This window comes from Canis lupus, chromosome 34 (assembly GCF_048164855.1).
Source record: "Canis lupus baileyi chromosome 34, mCanLup2.hap1, whole genome shotgun sequence".
In the NCBI taxonomy this organism is placed as follows: Eukaryota; Metazoa; Chordata; class Mammalia; order Carnivora; family Canidae; genus Canis; species Canis lupus.
The window spans coordinates 13484914-13509572 of NC_132871.1; the positions used below are offsets into that span (position 1 = coordinate 13484914).

At 42.5% G+C, this 24659-nt stretch overlaps 2 protein-coding genes across 11 annotated transcripts in view; one reads left to right on the forward strand and one right to left on the reverse strand.

Annotated features, from left to right (window-relative positions):
- Positions 1-24659, reverse strand: part of MAP3K20 (mitogen-activated protein kinase kinase kinase 20) — a 178358-nt gene that overhangs the window by 140333 nt on the left and 13366 nt on the right. For 8 of the 10 annotated variants that reach the window (XM_072810902.1, XM_072810903.1, XM_072810900.1 and 5 more), the window contains one exon: positions 23408-23600. In XM_072810902.1, the coding sequence (XP_072667003.1) occupies positions 23408-23566 (159 nt within the window). In that variant the 5' untranslated portion in view covers positions 23567-23600. Of the gene's footprint in view, positions 1-23407; positions 23601-23770; positions 24187-24659 lie in introns of those variants that run through there. The other 2 variants (XM_072810901.1, XM_072810905.1) reach the window with 1 other exon arrangement.
- Positions 7993-11107, forward strand: LOC140624509 (sialomucin core protein 24-like). Its single transcript, XM_072811430.1, has one exon. The coding sequence runs from the start codon at positions 8060-8062 to the stop codon at positions 8654-8656; it is 597 nt and encodes a 198-aa protein (XP_072667531.1). The 5' UTR covers positions 7993-8059; the 3' UTR covers positions 8657-11107.

The window sequence follows — 24659 nt, forward strand, 5'->3', positions numbered from 1 at the left end:
TATAAGCTTGGAAAGTATTAATCATTTTTTCTGTACAATTAAGGAATATTTAGGTTACAATCTAAGCAGTGAAATTTTATTAAGAAAATAAATAGCAAAATAGATGATGTGTGTGAGTGCCTTGGTATTACTTTCATGTAAATAATTCAAGTAAATTTCATGTAAATAATTTCATGTAAAGCCAATTCATATAAAATCTTATCTTTTTATTGTTACAAACTTCATCATTAAAAAAACTCTTCAATTAACCAAAAATTAAATATGCCAATGCATTCAACATTCCTTATATTTTTGAAAAAAAACTCCTAAAAAGAGCTGTGGGTGGGAGAAGCCTTTCAACGGAATAGAAATGTCTGCTAATTTAATATTCTACTATATAGAAAACGTTATTTTTTCTTTCGCTGTCATAGAAGCAATAAAAGTAAAACAAGAGGAATGAATATAAACAATCTGATCATTCTAGAATTTTCAAAGAAAGATTTTTTTTGGAGTAGCTTTCCTCACAGAGATAACAATGGAGGACAGAAGAGAGAGCTTCATGTGGAAGAAGAAAACGGAAAAGAGACAACGATCTTTTCTTATCACTGGTCTTGGTTTTTGTCTCATTCCTTTATTGCCACTCAAGGACTGGAACAAAAGAATCATTGCATTAACACTTTACTTATTATTAAAAATAATTGCCATGACTGTAGTTCGGGAAAATGAACAAAGGTAAAGAATATACTGTTATCAAATCAGAAATAATTCAGCAAATGTGGACATGGTATTTGCAGTTCTCAAAAAGCTGCTGCTTGCTTAAACGCACATTCCAGCTTTTGTTTTTTACACGTTGCATTTTTTGTAGTGGCACTTACACTTTTTGTGCTACCATGAATTCCAAGAATAAATTTCAGTATGTTTTATTAGGAAAAAAAATAATGAGGAAGTTTAGAAGTTTACAAGAACATATTCCTACTTCATAAAAGAAACTCTTTGGGGCATTCTTAAGGGACTCAGCTTAACGCTCCCTAGTCTTTCAGATATACTTCATAGATAAATATTTTTAAAAGGCCAATTCTTTTATTTTTATTTTATTGATTGCATTGTTAAACGCTAATGAAAATTGCATCTTATTATAGGAGACTTAATTATAAAATTATAGAACCGAACTTCACTAATCCTTTAGAACTGATAGTTCCAGGGTGCCTGGTGGCTCAGTCAGTTGAGTCTGACTCCTGGTTTCAGCTCAGGTTGTGATCTTAGGATTATGAGATCGAGCCCCGTGTTGGGCTCCGTGGTCAGCGGGGAGTCTGCTTAAGATTCTCTCCCTCCGCCCCTCCCTTGAAATGCACATGCTAATAAATAAATAAATCTTAAAAAAAAACCCAAAGACCTGATGCTTCCAAATGACCAATGAAGTCACCAGTGTCACCACTCAACAACACAGATCCAGTTTGCTTTAAAGGAAGTTAGGAATCCGGATTTTTATCTAAAATCATCAAACTTTTAAATGTTGACCATGAATTTTTAAACATTAGACTACTGTGGGACATATCTGCAGGACAGACACCCCCATGAGCTACCAATTTGGACCACGTTCTGAATGACAACCCGGGAGGACTGGCACACAGCTAGCTACACAGCGCAGAGGCTGTGTGATGCCTCCCACTGTGTGATGCCAGGCCAACTTCACTCCCACAGGTTACTGTGTGTAGATTCTAGAGTGTGCAGCCCTCAAAGTACAGACCTTGCAGTTCTGTTAGTTAGGGTCCTTGGTGGCGTAAATATTTGTCCTCTGATGGTAGGTTTATTAAATTCTGACACAGCCAAAAGTTACTGAAACTCAATCTGTGAACACATATGTTAACATTCACCTGTGCATTAAGAAAAGAAATTCACACTGTTCAAGGTGATGCACAGATGCACTAAGCCACTGCCTTTGTCTTCAAAGAGTAGAAGGTCAAGGAGATGAGGAGAGGGGGATTTAACAGGATTAAGAGGTAAGCACTGAAATAAGTACGTGGTGGGAAACCTGCAGGCGTGGAGGCAAGTGAATCCAAACGGGGGAATCTAGGCAATAATACGGTAGAAACTTTGTATGGTGACAGATGGTGACTACACTTACTGTGGCGAGCATTTTGGAACATACATAACAGTTGAATGACCATGCTGAGGACCTGAAACTAATGTAATACTGTATGTTGACTCTACTTCAATTTTAAAAAGATATTTAAAAAGGGGAGTGCTGAGTTTGAAGAACCCGGGCCAGATGTCATGATAAGGGTAAAGAAAAGCAGAAATGTTGGAAGACTGGATAAGATAAATTATGGGCAGAGAAGGGAAGCTCAGGCTTGTTCTTTTCAAGGTGAAGTAGCAGTTCTAAGCTGTGAGAAGCTGTGAGATGCTGAGGGGTTTACCCCTAAGTGGCTGCAGGACAAAGAAGTGGTGGTGATAGAAGTCTGCAGTCGGGCTCAGAGGGCCGTAGGGTGGGTACCAAATTGACTCAGGATGATGGTCAAAGACAGCACAGAGATGTTAACTGAGGCAGGCACTGAAGCCCAGTACAGTGGGAACATCTGCAAGATGAAGTGGTTCAAGTGGTTATATGGAGAGAGATTCAGGGATGAGACATGGTAGCAAATGGAAAAATAGACTAATTTTCTTATATAGCTTATGAACTGATTTAGTCAAAGAGGACATCACTTATTTTGATTTAGAAGTTGTATTAAAAAAGACTCTGGGTTTTTTCTTAAAGTTAAAAAGGTATTAACTTATTATATCTTACTTATTACAGAATTGAATTAATAATATCTTTTTTTAAAGATTTTATTTATTTATTCATGAGAGACATAGAGAGAGGCAGAGATATAGGCAGAGGGAGAAGCAGGCTCCCTGTGGGGAGTCCAATGCAGGACTCCATCTCAGGACCCAGAGATCACGCCCTGAGCTGAAGGCAGACGCTCAACCACTAAGCCACCCAGGTGCCCCTGAATTAATAATATCTTAAAAGAGGATCATCAAACATTCCTTTAGAGGAAACACATAGATCACACCACACCTCCAACAAGATTTCCTAAAATACTAGGATGAGAAAGATATTTGCTATATCAATTGGGGACCAAAACTGGGTGGCTCAGTCGGTTAAGCATCTGCCTTTGGCTCAGGTCATGATCCCAGGGTCCTGGGATTGAGCCCCACATTGGCTCCCTGCTCAGCGCAGAGGCTGCTTCTCTCTCTGCCTTTGCCCCTCCCCTACCGCTTGTGCTCATGCTCTTTCTCAAATAAATAAAATCTTAAAGCAAAAAGTGTATTTCTGAAAATGTATTATAGAAATATCTTATAAACATAGATAGATAATTCAGCTAGATGAGCTGAAAGATGGACTCAAAGAGAGAAATAAGAAATTTCGGAAAGGTTTTTGTGTGTAGACACAAATGGTGGGTCCCTGTCTGGCTCTGGGTGCTCTTATCCAAAGCTGACATGGTCGCAGGACACTCTGCCTCTTTTCTTAATTGCTCTCTGGGTGGAAGAGTTAATGGAGGATCTACCTCCCCCCACCCCTTTCTGCAGGCCCTGCTAAGATAAACAGGTGTGAAATGTTTTTCTCTGTTTATATACAGTTCTTAAAAAGGACAATTTCTTCCTAACTCATCCTGACAAACGGCTGTGGGTAAACATTCCAGATCCTTTATGAGTTTGCTAAAACAGGAAAAAAATCCACAATGATAAAGGAAAAGCCGTATTTCGAATACCACCCAAGTAGTGAGTTAGAAGTTCTTTATACATTTTCACCTACAGAGCAAATACAGATTTCTTCCCCTTATAATTACCAAATCTGGAGCAAGCCAGAAACACAGAGTTCTACAGCCTTATTGGTTAACAAACAAATGTTCTATTTGTATTCCCAAAGAATACTACAAAGAAGGTGCCAAGTGCCCAGATAAATGCAAATTACACTTAACTTAAAATGTCTGTAGTGTTTCTCCAGCTATCAACTAAGGCCTGGAGAAACTCTTAAGTAGAATTCATGTTTACTTTATACCATATGTATGCAGAGCCTCATGACAGCAAAGAAATTGGAGGGAAAAAGAAAGATAAACAAGGAGATTAAAATTCTGGGTCATCAACAATACTGTGGGAGAGGTGAAGCAGAAAATATCAAAAAACATATAAGGAAACTTCAAAGCACTTTGCATGATTCAAAACAAAACAGGAGGTGAATTGCCGAGGTGTACAGAAGAGGCCAATTATAAAGATATTTTCCCTGTCTCCATGCTAAAAGTAAGATTCCATGCAATTGGTCGGCTCCGCTTTCTTTTATTATTATTATAAAAATAGCACATGCTCACTGTTTCCCATTTTTCATGGCCATACACAACTCTGGATACATTCGCCTGTGCATTTTTTCCAATTATTCCCTTAGAACAAATTCTCAAAAGTGAGGGTTGATGGGTCAAATGACATTTCATTTCCAGACCTCTATGAATCTCCCAAACCGCCCTCTGGAAGGTCATGCCTGCCATTTTAGACTTCCACTGGAAGTCTACACTTCTCTGAACCCTGCCCGGCTCTCCTCTGCAGGCCTCTCTCTCAATGGCAGCTAGCAGGTCTCTTGCAGCCCTTTTTCCATCAGGGCCTGGAGGTAAGTAGGGGGCCCTCCTCGCTCATTACCACTTCCAGACAGCCCTCCTCGCCTCCTCCCTAGAAGCTGAATGCTATGTCATTCGACTGCATCATCCATAATCCCTCACTGCTGCCAACTGACACCAAGAGATGAGTGTGCCCATTACCTACCCCTTCACCACTGTAAGTGACATCATTCCTTCCCACCTCCACCAATCTTGTATGGGGTTGGTGCGGGGCGGGGGGGGGGGGCGGGGAGGATATCTCCATATTGTTCTATGATGCCACCATAAGGATCCTATATGATAAGGATTCTCCACTGGGGGGAAGATACCAACTTCTGGCAGATAGGGAAAGGGGAAGGAACAGGTATATAGTATCATAGAAAACGTGGATTTTAAAAGTTTGGGAAACACTATACTATAGGTATGTAGCTAGTTACTGGCAGCTTTTTTTTTTTTTAAGATTTTATTTATTAACTCACAAGACACAAAGAGAGAGAGGCAGAGACACGGGCAGAGGGAGAAGCAGGCTCCCTGTGGGGAGCCTGATGTGGGACTTGATCCCAGGACCCTGGGATCACCCCCTGAGCCAAAGGCAGACGCTCAACCCCTGAGCCACCTCGGTGCCTCTCGACAGCTCTTAAAAAAGAAAGCTCTGCTGAAATGTGCTCAACAAGCCACAGAGGAGAGTATAAATACTGGGTGTGTTCACACTGTAAGTTGCTGAACTAACCACTATCACAGCAGTCACAAATGCTGAAAGTGGACTGGGTGCCGGGAAGCGTGCTGAGTGTCCTCAGGGGACTACCCCACCTGGCCCTCATGATCACCCCACGAAGCAGGCCCTCTTATTATCTACATTTCACAGGAGAGGAAACTAAGATCCGGTTAAGTAATGACCAGCGCAGCCTGGAGGCGAGCGTCCACTGCCCGAGTCCGGAGCGCAGGCTCTGAAAGCACTTGGCTCTACAGCTTCCTAGGGACTAAAGCCTCCATCTTCAGCGAAAGACAGACGACTTGGTTTAGAACCGGCAAATGAAAATTCATTCTAGGGTCTTCATAAGTATTTCGACTGCCATCTCAGCCAGCGGACGGATTCCCCGTTAAGGACATGCTGCCAGAAAGAAGTTTTTCCTGGTTTCTCTCGAATGGCCTTGATCTCAGATAGTTATCTCCTCAGAGTCACAGACAATTTCCAGACGACACGTGTCACGCACCCTGGAGTCCAGGAAAATCCCTTCTGTTGTCTCTGGCGGCCAGGCCCGGGGAGCCCTCACCCCCAGCCCCCCCTGCCTCCGCGGCCTACTGGAGCGCCCCGGGCCTAGGCCCCCTGTTCGGGTCTTCACCACGAGACAAGCCGCCCCGGGTCGTCGGGCCCCTCTCCCACCTGCTCACCCCTGTGTGACCGCGCACAGTCCAGCCGGACCCCATCCCCAGGTCCCCCACTTCCTGAAACCCTTGCCCTGGGCCCTCAGACCAGCAGCTGGACACCCTGCCCCTGAACGTCTTCCCTAACCTGCGCATCGCCTTCCCCGACGGAGGCCGGGCTCCGCTCCACAGGCCGCCCTCTCTCCAGGGCAGGAGCGGGTCCCCCTCAGCACTTGCTCCGTGGGGCCTGGCGGTGCGCAGGGGTCCTCCTCGCCGCTCATTACCTCCTCCTGACCGCTCGCCCCCTCCCTAGAGGCTGACTCTTGCGTCCTCATCAGGCCGCACCATCCCTCATCCTTCACTGTTGCCAACACACACCAACAACTCCCAAGAGGACTCTTCATTTCTTGAGGGTTTTCGCTCCTGGCTCACTGACATCTTCCCCAACTACTATTCTTGTCTCACAGTGTGGGAATGTTCACATGCACGTAAACGAGGCTCTGGCACTTGTCCCCTCAAGCCCTTGAACTCGGCTGCAAGGATCCAGTGCTTCCCCACACCTTAGTCACGCATTCCTTTGCTCACACCCTAGACCCAGTAGTTTCAATCACTGCACACACACCCCCACCCCGCTTCTACTCCCGGCTCCTCCTGTTAGCACCTGGGATCCAGTGGCCCCACGGCCTATGACCACCCGCACTTCCTTCCCAGCTGTCTTCCCTTCCTTCCTTACCTAGCTTAAATTCCTTACCCTTCCTTTGGGTGCATCCTCACCTCCCTCCTTGTGCTTTTAACTGCCCTGTACTCAGGAAGACCACAACCCCCCAAAACCCCAGGTCTCGGTCTATTCCACCCCTGCACCTGCTGAGCTGAATGTGCAGCTATCGCTGCTCGGCAGCCGTCCTAGGCTTCCTCAGTCCCGTGGTTCTCGGGGTCTTGCACACAGATGCTGATTGTTTCAGCCCCTTTTGTTGAAAACGTGACCCTTGCCTTCGCTGCCTTGCCTTGGTACCTTGGTGCCTTGGTCAAAAATCTACTGACCAAATATGGATCTATTATTTCTGGACCCTGTTCTGTTCCACGGTCGATCTGCAACGTGAACACCACCGAGGCTTGGTGTTGGGGCTTTACAATAAGTAACGAAACGAGGTAGGACATCGTGGAAGGCCTCCAACATGGTTCTTTTTCAAAACTGTTTTGTTTGTGCCACGTCCTTTACGTTATCACACAGGTCTTACAACCTGCTTGTCAATTTCTACCAAAAACTGGCTGGTGTGACAACTGGGCTTGTACCGAACCAAATGGCAAATCCATCTCAGGAGAACCGGCACCTTAACAGCACGTTCTGACCATGAATGTCATGTACCTCCCCGCTTACCGACGCCTTCTCTCGGTTCTCTCAGCAGCACTTGACAGTTTGCGGTATAAAGATCTCGCATAGTTCTCTGGTTACATTTATCCTTTAGTATTTCATATTTCTTTTTAGAAATAGAACTTTATATTTTAGTTGTGGTACATAATATAAAATTTACCATTTCAACCGCTGTCTGTAAGTGTACGACGCATGACGCATTAAGGACGTTGTTCACATTGTGGCACAAACGTCCCCACGATCCTCTCCCAGAATTTGTTCATCATCCCAAACGGAAATTCTGTATCAACTTATTGATGCTCCCTATTCCCACTGGCCGCTGGGTACCACTGTCTGCCTTCCGCGTCTGTATTTGCCTACCCTAGGCACCTTGTATAAGTAAAATCATGCAGTAATTGTCCTTTTTGTGTTTGGCTTTTGCTTAGCATGCCATTTTCAAGGTTCATTCATGTTCGGGGATCCCTGGGTGGCGCAGCGGTTTGGCGCCTGCCTTTGGCCCAGGGCGGGATCCTGGAGACCTGGGATCGAATCCCACGTCGGGTTCCCGGTGCATGGAGCCTGCTTCTCCCTCTGCCTGTGTCTCTGCCTCTCTCTCTCTCTCTCTCTCTCTGTGTGACTATCATAAATTAAATAAATAAGTAAGGGCCGCAGGGGACAGGACGCGCGGAGCGGAGGGCGCCGCAGCAGTCGCCGGAACGCCGGAGCGCAGGCCGCGATGTCGGGGCTCTCCCGCCAGCTGTGCTGGGCCGCCGCCTGCCTGGCCGCGCTCTGTGCGCTGACCGCGGCTCAGAGCTTCAGCTCGGACCCGAACGGGACTACCACCACGACTCAGGCGACCACCGACGCAGCCACGACGCGGGTGACGACCGCCGCGCCGGCCACCACTCCGGCACCAGATCCCTGTGACAACCGCAACAGCTGTGTTTCCTGTGTGAACACTAGCGTTGATGCCACTGCCTGCTCTTGGATAGAATGTAAAGAGAAAAGCTACTGTTCACATAATACAACAGTTAGTGATTGCCAGGTGGTGAATAGCACACAGCTCTGTTCTGCACCGGAGCCCACTATGATGCCAACCAATTCTACAGCTAAAACCACAACTCAGCCTTCCTCTTCTACAGCTACCACCACAGCTACTACATCAGGTACAACTAATATTACTTTAAGTCCAACTTCACAACCTGGGCGGAAGTCTACCTTCGATGCAGCCAGTTTCATTGGAGGAATTGTCCTCATCTTGGGTGTGCAGGCTGTAATCTTCTTTCTCTATAAATTCTGCAAATCGAAAGAACGAAACTACCACACTCTGTAAACAGACCCATTAAATTAACAAGGACTGGTGTGTGACTCACTGAAACCAAAATATTATCTTTCAAGATGTCCCACATGGAAGACGCTATTCCAGGATCTTTATATTTTCAAAGGATGCATATAGGATACTTTGGAGCATCGTCCTTGAGGAAAAATCACTTAAGTCATTTTGCTCAACAGGAATATTTAAAATATTCTGCATGAATCCTTGTGGCTGTCTTCTTTTTTATTTTAAATGGCTGCTGCTGTGGGATTATGTTCTCTCTTCTTGACATACCAAATGTAACTCTGTAAGTGATGGAAAACATTGTCCTACGCAGACAACCTCATGACTCTTTTGGCAGTTTAAATTTAGTCCTTTTAAAGCCTAAAAGCTGCATTACTTTCATCCTATCTCAGGATGTAGTTTAGTGACCAGAATTGAGAAGAATGTGCCAAATGAGCATCAATCGGGTGGACTTTTGGCTGTCCTTTCAAAAGTGGAATAAATCTATACATTTAGTATCCTTAGAGTAAACTGTATCCTTAGAGTAAAATTTTGTGCTTGATAACAGTTATTTTTTCTACATTAGAAATAAGATGCCACACAGGGAATTACATTCCAGAGTTAAACGAGTGGAAAGGATACAGACCATTAAAGAATAGCAGGTTATCGTTCATACTTGTAAAGCACCTTAAATCACAGAAAATAAAGAACAGTGCCTTAAAAAGACAGACGGAAAGGTAGACTGTGACCTCAGATGTTTGTGATTTATTCTTTCACAGGAGGAAAGGTGAAGGTTGGTTTGATGATGTAACTGTTGACGAGCTGTAGTAGACCTGCTTTTAGATACCGTACTGTTAGTATTTAATTGAAATTTTACTATTTTATTTCAGACCTAAGCAAGTTAAGCTAAAGGATGTTCTACAAAGTTGAAAGCCTTCATATAGTGAACTTCCCAACATTTTTCTTAGGCTGTTAAAAAGTATAAAAATAAAGTTGACTGATTTCTATTTTCCTTGGTACTTTAGGCAGTATCCTAACACTGTTGTACCTTGAGAGAATTTTCACCAAGCTTCCTTGAAAAGTAACTTTTTTTGAGGCAAGAAGGAAATAAGTTGTTTTAGGGTCATTTATTAATTCTTTAATGAGACAATCATTTTAAGTTTTGAGACCAGAAATGTGACCAGTATAATTTCAGAAAATCTAAGGAATGTTAGTTGATTTGGATCACTGTAGATTTTTAACAATGAATGCCCTGGATTGACAGATTGTGCTTTCTCTTTTTTTTTTTTTCTCTTTCTCTCCCATCCTTCTTATTAGTTTCAGTTCCTATAGTATAATAAGCATGCATACTTTAGGTTTTTTTAGTTTTCTTAGGAAGCACTAGTTTTTTCAGTTTTAGAGGATGCTGCTCCCCTGCTTTTGACATATTGGATTAGTTCAGAGGTTTACATTAGTTTTATAAAAGCTTTGCTTTTCTAGGTCATTAAAGGGTTTTTTTTTTTTTTCTTTTTTTAGCTTTTTTAGCCTATAGGGGCTGAGTTTAGCACTTGGTTTTCAATATTTTGTAGTAGGAAATGACAGGTTGCTTTGGTCCATTTCATAAACCCAAATTCCTTGCATTTAGATATGATTATATTCAAGGTTCTTAAAATGAAGATTTACTGTTTCTTTGTTACTTGCTGGTACAGTTTAAGTTTGTTTCACTTGCACATTTGTACATACACCAAATGTTTTCAAGTGCCTTAATTGTTTAAAATCTCTGGCTTCAAAGGTTTTTGGGAAAAAGGTGGGTTTACCTCACATTCTTGTGTTTTCATTAGTAATATTCTGAGATTAGTTCTAGGAACCTCACAAAAATTTTTATTATGGTGCCATGGTTGTTAGTTTTTAGTGAGTGCTGTAAGATCCAAGATTCATTTTAAAATATACAGAATTTCCTTTCTCCCAAAGTGGCAAAATTTAGCTACAGTGGTACAAATATCATTTACCTAGATGTGAATACCTTGTCACACGTTAATGTCAACACATACAGCAATTTCTGTGAAAAGTAGCTGATGAAGCCTCTCGTTTTCTGTAATTTTGAATACTGCTCTGGCAACAAAACCATAATATGAAACCAGTTAGATTCTGCAAGAAGAGCTCTTACAACAGAACTCACAGCCTCCCCCCCTCACCTTCCTTTGGTATCTTGAGCCATTAATGATTTTTTTTTTAATCCAGAAGGTATATTAAGAAACCTTTTCAGATTTTTCTCCTGATATGTTCATGTGGTTGTAGTTCTATCAAAACACCTTATTTTACCTTACAGACCTTCGTTGCACAGGCAGACACTGCTGTATTTAGAAATTTCTATTTCAGTTCATTAAAAACTGCAAAACCAATCTGTATCATGTACCAAACTGATTTAAAATAAATCTACATGTTTATTGAAAAAAAAATAAATAAATAAATAAATAAATAAATAAATAAGTAAGTAAGTAAGTAAGCAAATAAATAAATAAATAAATAAATAAAAGATTCATCCATGTTCTAGGGTGTACCCCAATTTCATTTATTTTTTAAGGGATGAATACTATTGCACTACCTCCATATACAATATTTTGCTTATCCTTTCCTCTGTTGATGGATATTTGGGATGTTTCCAACTATTTCACAGTTTTATTGTATTGTAAATGGTATTTCTTTAGGGTGCTGAATCAAATTTTTCACCGCTTGTATCAAAAATGAACTCCTCGTCTTCTCTCACAAATCTGTTCCACCCACAATCTTCCCTATTTCACAAGACGGCAAATACATCCTCTGTGCCCTCAGAGCAAAGCCTTTGGGCCTTCTGCGACTTTATGCTCACACAGCATGTCCAATCAGTGAGCAAATCTGGTTAGCTCTATCTTTAAAACAAACCCCAAATGCAACCATATCTGAACTGCCTCCATGGCAACCTTCCTGGTCCCAGACACAAATACCTCTCACCAGGATGATAATCCTAACTGGCCCTACTGCCCCTGCCTCTGCCCCATATGGTCTTTTCTCAACAGTTTATCCAGAGTAGCCATATTAAAAACACAAGTCAAATAATTTCACTGCTCTAACCCAAAGCATTCAGTTGCTCACTATTTCCCACCCAAGTTGAAATCAGAAGGTCTTACAGTTGCCTACCAGGCTCTATGCCATTCAGCCTTGCTCCGTCTCCGGCCTCACTTCCTGTTCCTCCTCCCCGCATCCACTCCACAACAATGGCCTCCTTGCTATTTCTCCAATCCAACAGCTATGCCCCCACCTGGCATTTGCCTGTCCCTTTGGGGAGTTTTACCTACATATAAGCACAGGGTTCTCTCTCTGTCTCTCTCTCTCACCTCCTTCAAGTTTGTACCCAATATCCTCTGCCCAACACACCTTAATTTGCAACTCTGACCCCACGCTGGCCCTCCTGGTTTCCCTTACTCTGCTGTTTTTTCCTTATATTTTTTATATAAACTTTTTTAATATAAACTTTTAATTTGGGAATAATTTCAGATCTACAGAAAAGTTGAAAAGATAAGGCAGACAGTCCCGCTCACCTTGTTTCCCCTAAGTTTAACATGTTGCACCACTCAGACTTGTTAAAGCTGAAAAACCACCACTGGTACATTACTAATAACTAAACTCTAGACTTTATTTGGCTTTCACCATTTCACCATTTTCTCCACCAATGCCTTTTTTTTTTCTCCCCTCCTATTCTAGAATCCAATTCAGGATACCAAATGTTTGCTCTCCTTGCCTCCTTAACCTCTTCTGGATTCTGACAGTTTCTGCCAACAACCCCGAGAGGCAGTGTCCAGGCGTTTTGTAGAATGTCCATCAATTTGAGTTTATCTGGTATTTTCCTCATGACTAGACTGGCATTACAGGTTTTGGGGAAGAAGACCACAGAGATGAGGTGTGTCTCGTCACATCACATTGATGCGGCTTATCCCTAGTGATGCTAACCCAGATCACTTGGCACCTGCCAAGTTTGTCCACTGTATAAAGTTACGGAGCCTAAAGTTCTCAGTTTTTCCTTTTCTATACTCCAGTCTTTGCAACTGAGTCACTAAGTTCAGCCCATATTTAAGAAGGGGTAAGCATCTTATGCTTTAACATACAATTTAATTAATGTTTTATTCCCACATTTGAAGGTAAGCTCTAAAAGGACATGAATTATTGTCTATTTTATCACCGGTATGGCTCCAGTATCTAAAACGGTACCTTGCATGTAATAATATTTGTTGGACAAGAGAATACCAAAAAGGAGATTTCCTAGTAATCTGTTCAGGTCATAGCTTCTTACAACAACAATTATATGCCCCCCACCTAGAAAAGTACATGCTTAGGGGAAAAAATCACATATGTCATTCACTGTAAGGTCTTACTAACATGTTGAGTTACCTTTCTCAGTGGTATGTGCAGTTTTATCAGGAGAAACTTTTTTTTTTTTTTTTTTTAATGATAGTCACACACAGAGAGAGAGAGAGAGAGGCAGAGACACAGGCAGAGGGAGAAGCAGGCTCCATGCACCGGGAGCCCGACGCGGGACCCGATCCCGCGTCTCCAGGATCGCGCCCTGGGCCAAAGGCAGGCGCCAAACCACTGTGCCACCCAGGGATCCCCGAGAAACTATCTTAAAGAGTGGAATTATCAAAACCAAAATTTTAGGCATTAGTAATAGGATTAAATAGAGAATATAGGTCTACTGCCTAAAATAGTGGCTGCAAATAATGGGAACTCAAGAAATGCCCACTTTCTTCTATTTCTTTGCCCTACATTTAGGAGAGAGAGATTCTGGGGGCTCAGAGGGTCTTCCCTGGAACCTCAAATATATACTTGTTCTACCTGCCAACAATTTTAAATTATTTTTGAAACAAGGCAGAGTATAAATTTTTAACATTCCACATTCCTGAATCCAGTTAATATTAATCTCTGAATCTCTTACTAAAAGTCTGTTCCTGGTCTGTTCAGCAGATGAGGTAAGTCTACCTAGAAGCAGAGTTTCCCACATATCCTCATTGTTCCGAGACATGTACCCTGGCCCTAGCCACAATTCCCAGGCTCTTTGGAGTATAAACTCTTTCCCAAGGAAGAATGCAGATTACACTTAGGGCCTTAGTTTGTGGTTAAGAACCTGTCCTGAGATTTTAAGGGGAAAACGTTGTCCCAGTTTCATGACTTTAAAGATTCGCCCACAGTTGAACTGGTTTAGGAAAAGTCAGTTTAGATGCCAACAAACCTGTGTACTGTATTTAAAAATACCCATCCGATGACATAAAAACGAATACCTGTTGCTTATGATCAACTGTACAACTACAGTTTTTTTTTAATGTATGTCTTTTTTTTTAAGATTTTATTTATTTATTCATGAGAGAGAGAGGCAGAGACACAGGCAGAGGATCCCTACAACTACAGTTCTAATAACAGAAGCAATTTAGTTTCCCACTGAAGGAAGTGCTGTTCTACATGTTTTAAAAATTTAATGAGTTAAACTGATTCTGTTCATTAATTGCTTAATATAATCTCTCTTTAAAAGCAGAGCAGCCTTATAGTCCCCTCCTCTTTTCACAGAGCCTGCACACACACTCACCAGACATTTCCATCCTTATCAGTGTAGCTGATTTTACCAAGCACTATTTTCTGACAACCAGCAACAGGGATAAAAGTCACATTCTCAAGTCATTAAGATTCCGGCAGTCTCATTTCATTTAGGACACCTTAATTTTTCTCAGGTCATCGATCAATGAACATCTGATATTAACAGAGCTAAGAAAAAGCATCTTGGATTTCTTTTTTGGAAACACATAAAAAAAATGGGGATCCCTGTGTGGCTCAGTGGTTTGGTGCCTGTCTTTGGCCCAGGGCGCGATCCTGGAGTCCCGGGATCGAGTCCTGCATCGGGCTCCCTGCATGGAGCCTGCTTCTCCCTCTTCCTGTGTCTCTGCCTCTCTATCATAAACAAACAAACAAACAAATAAATCTTTAAAAAAAAAAAGTAAGAACCATGGCCAGGAAAATCCTCCCTAGCTGCTATAGAAGCTTTCATTCAAAGACAAATGAATTCATTAAGAACTCAAAAACTCAGCCAAACATGAAGAAGGAAAAGCTACAAAGTAGACTAGGAATGGCAAATTGTATTTTTTCTAGAGTCAGGAATACAAGACCTTTCTGTAAATCTCACAAGTGAAAAAAGCTGAGGTGTGAACACCAGGTTTATTATTTTGTTTACTTATGCCCTATAGATGTACAGATTGTTTACAGTGAGCTCAGGAAATACAAAGATCAGTAAGATCTAGATCCTGTGCTCAAGCAGCTGACATACAGAAGAGGGTAAGATTTGTTCTATGTGGCCCCAGAGCCAGAGCCCATTATCAATGCCTAGAAGTTACAATATAAAGAACTTTCTAAGAATTAAACTGTTCCAAAACTAAACAGCCTGCATCTCACATGTCTTCAAAGGCAATATTCAGACAGGAACTGGGTGTCCTAACCAGGAGCAGGAATTAGGCATGAATAAAAAAAAATTAACAAGATGGTCTCTATCTTGGGTAATTTCGTGTGACTTCCTGTCTTCACTAGAAAACAGAGAAGAAAATTCTAGATACCTATTTATTTATTTTTAAAGATTTTATTTGAGAGAGAGAGAATGAGCAGGGGGAGGGGCAGAGCGACAAGGAGACTCCCCACTGAGCTTGGAGCCCAGAGCTCAATCCCAAGACAAGATCATGACCCAAGCTAAAGTCAGACACTTAACCAACTGAGCCACCCTGGCACCCCTAGATACCTTTTTGATACCCAAGTGACATAATCCTATTGTGAAGACTAACAGCCAATCATATCTATTTTGAAACTGTCTGAAATACTCACGGATGGCTCTTCTCCAATTTTTCAGTTGTTCTCTCTGTATCTGGCTCTGAATTTCTCAGAAATTCAATTTGTGCTTCATACTATTTTTATAAAGAAAGAACCTACCTTTGTATTACACCAGTCAGGATACAACATTTTTATTGGAATATATTCATTGGTTTGATTTCAGCACAATATTTAGAGCACGGCTGGATATTAATTAACTGGATAATATTAACTAACCGAAATGCTTATTGCTTAATATACCGAGATCAATAATACTTTAATGAAGAGTTGAAATAACAGTTTGCAATTAATGTTCCTCACATGGCCAATCAAAAATAACTTCCACATGCAAGTAAACATGTAATCTAACAAAGTTTTGAAAGGACTGTAAAAATGTAAAACAACTGAGCAGCAAAGATAAGGAGGAATAGGGGTTTTTGCAGATTAAAGATTTTTATGGTCACATCATTAATCTGAAGAAAAGCCAAAAGTGATGCTCGTCTGCATGTAACTGCAATTCACAGATCATGATAAGAACATTATTTGTAATTCAGGTGACTTTCTAATCAAATTCAGTTCTAAACCCCCCTGGTTCTAGGAGAAGCCCTTCCTATGGCTTTTCCCCACCTATGATTGATTACCTCTCCTCCGAGGTTTGTGCAGCCCTCAGAAACATCAGCAATACGTGCTTACTCGTTTAACATATACATTTGTTCAATATGTGTCTAATTTCTTAAATCTCTTTTGAGTAGTTCACCTGGGGCAGGGGGGGCGGGGAGGGAAGGTCTTAAATTATCAGCACCTAGTAAGGAAACTGCCACGCAGAGACAGGCTGAGTGATGGATAGCTGCTCAGTATACCCTTTGTGTGACTTCCTGTCTTCACTAGAAAACAAAGAAGAAAATTCTAGATACCTATTTATTTATTTATTTTTAAAGATTTTATTTATTTGAGAGAAAGAGAACATGAACAGGGGGAGGGGCAGAGGGACAAGCAGACTCCCCACTGAGCTTGGAGCCCGGGGTTCAATCTCAGGATGAGGACTACGTTAATTATGAAATAAGATGAGGGATCCCTGGGTGGCTGAGCGGCTTAGCACCACCTTCGGCCCAGGGCATGATCCTGGAGTCCCATAAGATCGAGTCCCATGCTGGGCTCCCTGCATGGAGCCTGCTTCTCCCTCTGCCTATGTCTCTGCGTCTCTCTCTCTCTCTGTCTCTCATGAATAAATAAATAAAATCTTTTTAAAAAATATGAAATAAGATGATTTAACAGTGCTTATTCTCTAAGTGATGATTTACACATGGTGCACCAAAGTAGAAGTATATGGCACTCTGAAATGTTTAAAATTTCCTAAGCAGGAGTGGCAGGGCAGCCTAAAGGGTAGAAAAGCTGGAGCATTTGTAAAAATCACACAGCAGAGACCTTACAGAGAAGGCAAGAGCCGGGAGCTCCGGCACCACGCAGCTGAAGGAAGCCACCCCCCCCCCTCGGGAGCTCAGGGACAGAGGCGGGGCTGCGGGTGTGCCCACCCAGGACCCTTCCCGAGGACGAGGACGGAGCAGAGGTCAAGGGGCAGGCCCGGGCTGGCCGAGGCGAGGCGGGCAGGGCGGGAGGCTGCGGGTCTCGGGCGGGCTGCCACCCGGAAGGACGGGGCCCAGGGACCGCAGCAGGGCTACCCGGGACAGTGAAGATGAAGATGGTCGGGACGGCGACAGCATCGGGGAAGGCAGAGCCCGCCCCGGCCCTCGGGGGCTCGCCCCAGGGCTGGGGAGGCACCGTGGCCTGTAAACGCAGCCTCCGGCACCTTTCCCCCCAGGGAAGGTTCTAGCAAACCACGAACTGGAGCTTTCACCAAACGTGACCCGATCGGCCAGCCTGACCGCAGAGGACGGCTGTGCCGTGCACCTGCCAGCGGACCGTCGTCCCGCGCTTGCGACGAGTCAGCGGCTCTTCGAGCCCCTTCTCCGTGTGTTATCGCACGTCACCCTCCTGCCGAGCCCAGGGCGTGGGTGCTGAGAGGCGGGTGAGGGCCCGGGACGGGAAGGCCTCGCTCTCGTGCTCGGGGACACGGCCCGGCGGGACCTGTGCCCGCGGCCGGGGGCGACCGCGGGGATCCGACAGCCTCTAGGCCACTGCCGGTTTGACAGGGTCACCTGAAATTCCAAACCACCGCTGACACCCTGAGCACCCGCACGTGCCCTCCAGTGGGCGTCGGGCAGCTCTGGAAGGCTCGGCCGCCCTGCCAGGCCCCCGCGGAGCTTGTGACCCCGCAGATGGGAGGCCCCGGAAGGCGGCTTCTAACAAGCTCCCAGGGGCAGCCTGATGCTTCGGGGCCAAAGGGCACACTTTGGAGGACCACTGACCTAAATGGGAAAAGTCCAGAAGGGGCGAATCCTGCCTGGGGACGGAACAGCTGTGCGGGGGCTGCCTCGGCGGAGCGCCCAGCGCAGGCCTCCTGAGCGCAGGGGAGGCGCCCAGGCTGGCACCCGGGGCGCGGGCACTGGAGGGCGCAGCCGCGACGGCCCGGCTGCCAGCTCTGCCACGGTGAAGTCGGCCTCGTGCTGGCGGCAGGTGCCCCGCGGCCTGCAGACGCACCATCCCGGATCAATGCCACACCTGCCAGAACTCCGCGGCGGCTGCGGGCAGCCACAATATCTCCGCTTGCCTCCGTCCTATCAATGTACTTAAACACGGAGAGGATTTACCAAGGAGACACGATGCCGTTTCATGCTTCCTTGCTGTGTTCAGAGTCAGGGGAAAATAAAATAGCGTTCCCACAGCAGACGTCCCACAGCAGACGTCCACGCAAACGACTCTTTAGTAAAAGGTCAGCCCCAGAGCTGCAGAGCAAAGGAAGACGGGTCTCCCCGGGGCTAAGACAGTGATAAAAACATTTGCCAGCCTTCGGTGAGCCACTAAATGCCGTGGCGTTGGTGAAGTCCGTGTAAGAGAAGCTTTTCCTTTTAGTTCTCTGTGTCGATTTCAAGAGTGTATTTTCTGTTTCTCACAGGCATTTCCCCCTTTATACAAAAGCTGCTTGGTAGTTCCTCTTCTTATGCCCTGTTTTGACATTTTGATGTTCTCTCTTTAATTATAGATACAGCATGGGACAGTTTCAAAACCTGAATTTATCTGGATTTCAACATTTCTACAACAAATTTGGTAAGTTTGTTGTGTGTGTGTTTTTAAATAAAGGGAGTGGTGCTTTGCAAAAGGCAAGGCAAAAAATCCTCATATTTCACCTCTTGAACACTCTGTTTCCTTTCAGTTCTTTTGGGGAAACAAAAGGAATCATTTTCATATCTCATACTTAAGTCTGGTTTCCTACTATCAGTAGGATACCCACGGATGTCAAGGTAACATAAATGCTCGCAGGTCTCCATCTCTTGGAAAAACATATCATGTGCAGACATGTCTGGTTTAACATATCATTAAATATACTGCAAGAGCAAAATGAAGCTGTTGTGATTAGCCTTTCTAAAAGGGTCGTGAAGCTGATGAACTAATTCACTGTGCTGTGTGAGGTCAGTGCTTGGAAAGAGGACCTTGACCTGCAATGTCTTTCCCTGCCTTCTCCACTTCCTGCTTCAATTTCTGCCTAAACAATACTGTTCGATCTCAACTCATCTGAGATTTACCAAAAAGATACGATAATGACTTCTTTCCTTACCTTTATAATAATATCCTTCAGATATTATTTTTTTCCTGTTGAAATTCTTAACAAAAATAAATAGTGCACCGTAAGTAAATCTGCAACTAACATAAGCTAAATTATCACTGAAGAATTCTTTGAAAAAAATCGATAGAAAAGTAAACATTAAACATTTTAGGCGCACATATTGAGACAGGAAAATTAGTAATCTGTGACATATTGAAGAATTTTATAAAACTCCATTCACTTGAACATCCTGAGAAAGTGACATAGACTGTCAGAGCTATAATTTTTTTTATTTTTTTCCAATTATAAAAGTAAATATAAGGCTCACGCAGTGTTCATATTTGTCAAAACTGAGTGATCTGTGCACTTCATTGTATGTAAATTTTACCTCAAAAGGAAACAAAATAGTAAACACCTACGAAACTCTGGTAATAATATGCATGCTGAAGTATTTAAGGGGAAAGGTACTGATGCATGCAACTTATTCTGAATTGCATCAAAATGGATTGATGGATAGAAGGACACATAGCTGAATATATATGTGATGAAGCAAGTATTTATGTTAATGACAGACCCTAGATGGTAGACATATAGATGTTCACTAGAAAACTCCTTCAACTCTTCTTTATGTTTGAAATTTTCACAATAAACTGTTGAGGGGAAATATGAGATTATAGAAGAATATGGAAAACAACAGAAGTATAAGAAAAACATAAAAACACCAAACAGACACCAAGCAGACACCCAAGACCTTACTATGTATGTACAATGCTTTGTAGCTTGCTTTACCACTTAGCGACATAATAACGTGCATTTCCTTAGTTCTCTAAATATTCTTCCAAATGCAACAGAATTCCATCGTACAAGTGTAGAATAATTTTTTGCAGCTTTACTGAGGCATAATCAACAGATAAAATTGTAATATTTTAAAAGTATAAAACATAATTTTACTACACATATGTACTGTGTTACTTCCACTGTGTGAATCCTTTCATATCTATCACCTCCCATATTTGCATATGTGTGTGTGTGTGTGTGTGTGTGTGTGTGTTTGAGAAGTAGCATAATTTAAAAGATAATTTGTTACAGAATACTTGGGTTGTTTCCAGTTCTTCACCATTTTCCATCTGAGATGAGCAGCCTATTCTATCCATCTTTCTGCATATCTCTGATTATTTCCTTAGGATGAAGTCATAGAAGTAAAATTGCTGGCTTAAAGAGAGTAAATATTTTAAGACTTTTGATACATTTTGCTAATCTCTTTCCAAGTAGTTTACCAATTTACATCCCTAACACACGATCACAAATCATAGCTAGCCATATTAATGCTTCAATTAAATGCTTGTATAAGTATAATTTATCTGTAATCATTCTTCCTCCCAAAGAACAAAGGCTCTTTTAATTTTTTTTTTTTTTAAGATTTGCATATCTGAGGAAGAGTTAGTATAGGATAGGGAAGGGCAGGGGAAGAAGAGAATCTCAAACAGACTTTGCACGTCACTCAATCCCACAACCTCAAGATCATGACCTGAGCAGAAACCAAGAGTCAGATGCTAAACCAACTGTGCCCACCCAGGGGTCCCCAAAGGCTTTTTTTTTTTTTTTTTAAAGCAAGTCTACATGAAGCCAAACGAGTATCCAAATCTTGGTTTCTAAATATCATGGTTTCAAATCAGGTACCCTGAACCTGGGCTTCTTGAAGAAATGGCTGATTGCAGGAACGAGATCAGCCTGGAACATCTTCTTGTGCCAGGAAATAAGGAAATGCTAAAAAGTGATGGAGACATCAAAAGGACACAGGAACTAACTTGAAGGGACTCTTGCATTGGGACATTTTCAGCATGAAAGGGAATAACGACAGTAATATAATGTAACATTTTGAATTTTAAAAAGAATCTAAAAGTCTACAATGAAACAATGAATGAATAGGTGAATAAATAAGTGAAGAAAGGGAGGCTCTCACTTATGCTAGACCTTTTTGCTTTATAATAGTATCTCATTCAAACAAGAATTGCCAACAGATGCTTAAAACATTGGGTAACTTTTGTTGAGAGAAGATATTTACATAGCCTCAGAGTATCTTCCAGCAGCTTAATTATTAATTACAGATGGAAAAGAGGTATTTTTACTATGGAGAAACTGGGTGAACCCCTCTTAGTCGAGGGTCAAAATTAGTATTACCAGTAACAAGACAAATGGACATTGTAGTTTCCCATTAAGATACGCCAAAGGCATATGACCGGTGAAGTATTCCTACTTCAAAACTGCATAACCTTAAACTAGGCAAGAGGAAGAGGAAATCAGATAAACCCAAAAAGAGGGACATTCTACAAAACAGTCCTGCACTCTTCGAAAATGTCCAAGTTTAAAAGACAAAAATGGAGAAAACGTTCAGTTAAAGCAAACTAAACAGATATAGCAATTAATGCAATATGTGATCCTGATTGGATCCTGGGTTGGAAAAAACTGCCATAAAAAGTCCTTTTTTGGACACCTAATTTCTGAATGATACACATTTAGGTTAAAATCAACTAATTTCTGAATGATACACATTTAGGTTAAAATCCTACACAAGAGCAGGACTTTGTAGTTTCCAATTCCTGTTTTCACCCCTGTGCTTTCCTATGTCATTTTCCTAGCTTCTCAAAGATAGTTTAAAAAAAAAAAAAAGTATTAATGGGGAGGGGACAAATAGGTTGCAATTACTGTTTTCCTGTCAAAATTTGTTCCATGACTCAAAAAGTCTTTCTCACATTCAATAACCATATTAGAGCATGTGTGTTGTACTGAAGCTGCAAGACCTAATGCTTATAAATATTAGCATGCTTAAATATTTTGAATATAAATGGGATAGAATTGGTTTATTTTCTCCCCAATCTGGTCAACTATAGATTTCAGAGTTAAGAACCACAGAACAGGGGTTCTGATCTCCTGGATTTGAACTGCCCCTCCTGAGGCACCTTAATATATTTTTCAAATCTCTATTTTCCCATCCATAAAATGGGTACAATAATGCTTGCCTGTAAAGGGCTTAAAAGTTCACTAGATAAAAGAAGCTAGGTCCATCCAGAGTAAGAAATGGTTTTACTAATTGGCTACTATTTTTCTACCTAGCACCCTTCTGTATAGTGCGCACACTGGCACTAAAAGCTATCGCTCCATAATGCTTTCCACAACCTCCTGGTACCCCAAGGCAGAAATATCTTAGACCTTCTCATCTGGCTTCAACAACTGGAAACCCAGCTGGTGATCACACAGTCACACAGCACTGCTGGGAGGAAATGCCACAAAGTGCTGCCATTTGGGTTTCCTTCTCTAATCAATTGCTATGGTTCACTGACAACAATTAAGAGGAAAAAAAAAAAGAAAGAAAGAAATCATCCAGGGGAGATTAAAAGATATTTATGGAAAGTTCACTTTAAAAAGACATGGGGAAAAAAAAAAGAATAATTAGCCAAAACAGGACATAAATAGAAATGACCAAAGCAAGCTACAGAGGGTAGCTGTTAAAAGCTATCACTGCCACTGAGCCCCTGCAGGTCAGCTCCACAATTAGCTTTACTCTCCAGGTACCAAACTGAACGTGGTGACCAAGCTGTGTCATATTTCTAAGGAAGATGAAGGGCATATGTACCGAAGATGAAGGACCAGCACAAGTCCCACACTCTGGAAGCCAAGACTCTTTTCTGATTTTATGAATAGGGCAGCTCTTTGTCTAGCATCTGTTAATTCTTTATTAAACAAAGTTCACCACTTTTGGCTTCGAGGTGAAATCCAAGAAACTATTATTGTGTATATTTCAGTAGAAAAATAATGCTTTGTATTTTTTAAAAGACAATTCCTGATGGCCACAAAATCACGAAACCCAAAATAGAAAGGGAATAAAATTTTCACACGTTACTCTTTACTGACCCCTCTCGGCTGACCTAGGGAAAAGAAAAGCCTGAAGCCTAAGAAGGGCTGAAGCCTCACCTTCCCCCTCGATGAGAGCTCAGAGAACATTCGGTCTTTCATGCCATGGAAAGAAATCCTCTCAGTTCAGATGACCCCTAGGAGAACTCAACCCTAACACACACGTGGCAGTGATTTCTATTTATGGGGCTCCCAGAATGGAAATTGGGAAACAGCCTCATGGATCAGCCCCAAAGGCCTCTCTTGCTAGGTCCCTGACAGCCTGTGACCTCTGACTCGGTTGAAAAGCTTACATAAGTGCAATCACGACCATTTCTGAGAGCAGAAAAAGACCTTACCTCTTTCTCTATTTTGAGCAGCTTCTTTACAGCCACCTCCTTGTCCTGTGATATCCATCTGGCTCGATATACGCTCCCAAAACTTCCTCCACCGCAGTTTTCAAAAAACTGCAAGTCATCAAATTTAATTTGCACAAAGGAGGTACCGAGAGACGACATCTCATAATGACAAAGTATTAGACTCCCACAAAATCTGCAGAGAGAAAGAAAAAGAAAAGTTGGATTATAAAAATACTAGAACAAATCCTCCGAATCCCACGTTAGGGAATGTGTAGCCAGTGCTGTGAAACTTCCAGAAAGAACCTGGATGACTTAGGAGAAAGGAAAGCAAGGCTGTAAACAAATCAGAAGGAAAACACGTACCCTGGCAGCCCATGCAAAAGTCAACAGCAACTTGTCCAGACTTTGAAACACAGCTGTTCACAGAGAAATGGCTCGGATTTCCCCCCTGACAAAACCTGTAGCGGTGCTTCCTGCACATCGAGAGCAGCTCTGCCTAAAGGCTACTGTGTCACCAGGTCTATCACGAAGCCTGACAAACCGGAGGCATGCTTTCAACAGCAGCCTTGCATAGCTCTTCCGGCATCCGAGGCATGCCCGCTCTCCACGCTGTGCGCACTGCACACAAAATATACATCATAACCTAACCAGCTGGGCATCCTGGCACGAGCAGGGCCACGATGCTGCAGACTGAACGCCAATTTCGGGGTTTATATCCCAAAAGCCAAGGTTCCATTTAGGGATGATAGAGAAGCCGGCCAAGTGTTTTCTACAAGTGGCTCCCTGGACTGTACACCGTAGCAGAATTTAATTAAAGAGTAGAAAATTTGCCCCTGATTACAATATATTAAGTCATCCAAAGAACTCTGCCAAGAATGTTTAAAAAAAAATATTATGTTTGTCTCCAGAGGAACAGATTACCCCTCCCAGAGATTATTACAGTGATAGTCTTCTGCGGTCTAAGGAGTTTTACTATTATCTGGGGAAGTGGTCATTCCTTACACACCGTGCCGAACCACAACCAGCAGGAAAAACAAAATAAAAACATACAAACAAGAAAACAAAGGACTAAAATTTTGAACCTGCATAAAAAAGCAGGCGGATAACAAAAGTGTGTGTGCATAGTCTTGCCAAACTGTAAACCAGAATCTCACAATGAGGGAGCAAAAAGATAAATCCGTATGTATACAAAACACCTGGGGTGGGGTCCTCCTAACTGTCAATGTCATGAGAGTTTATTTTAAAAAGCAGG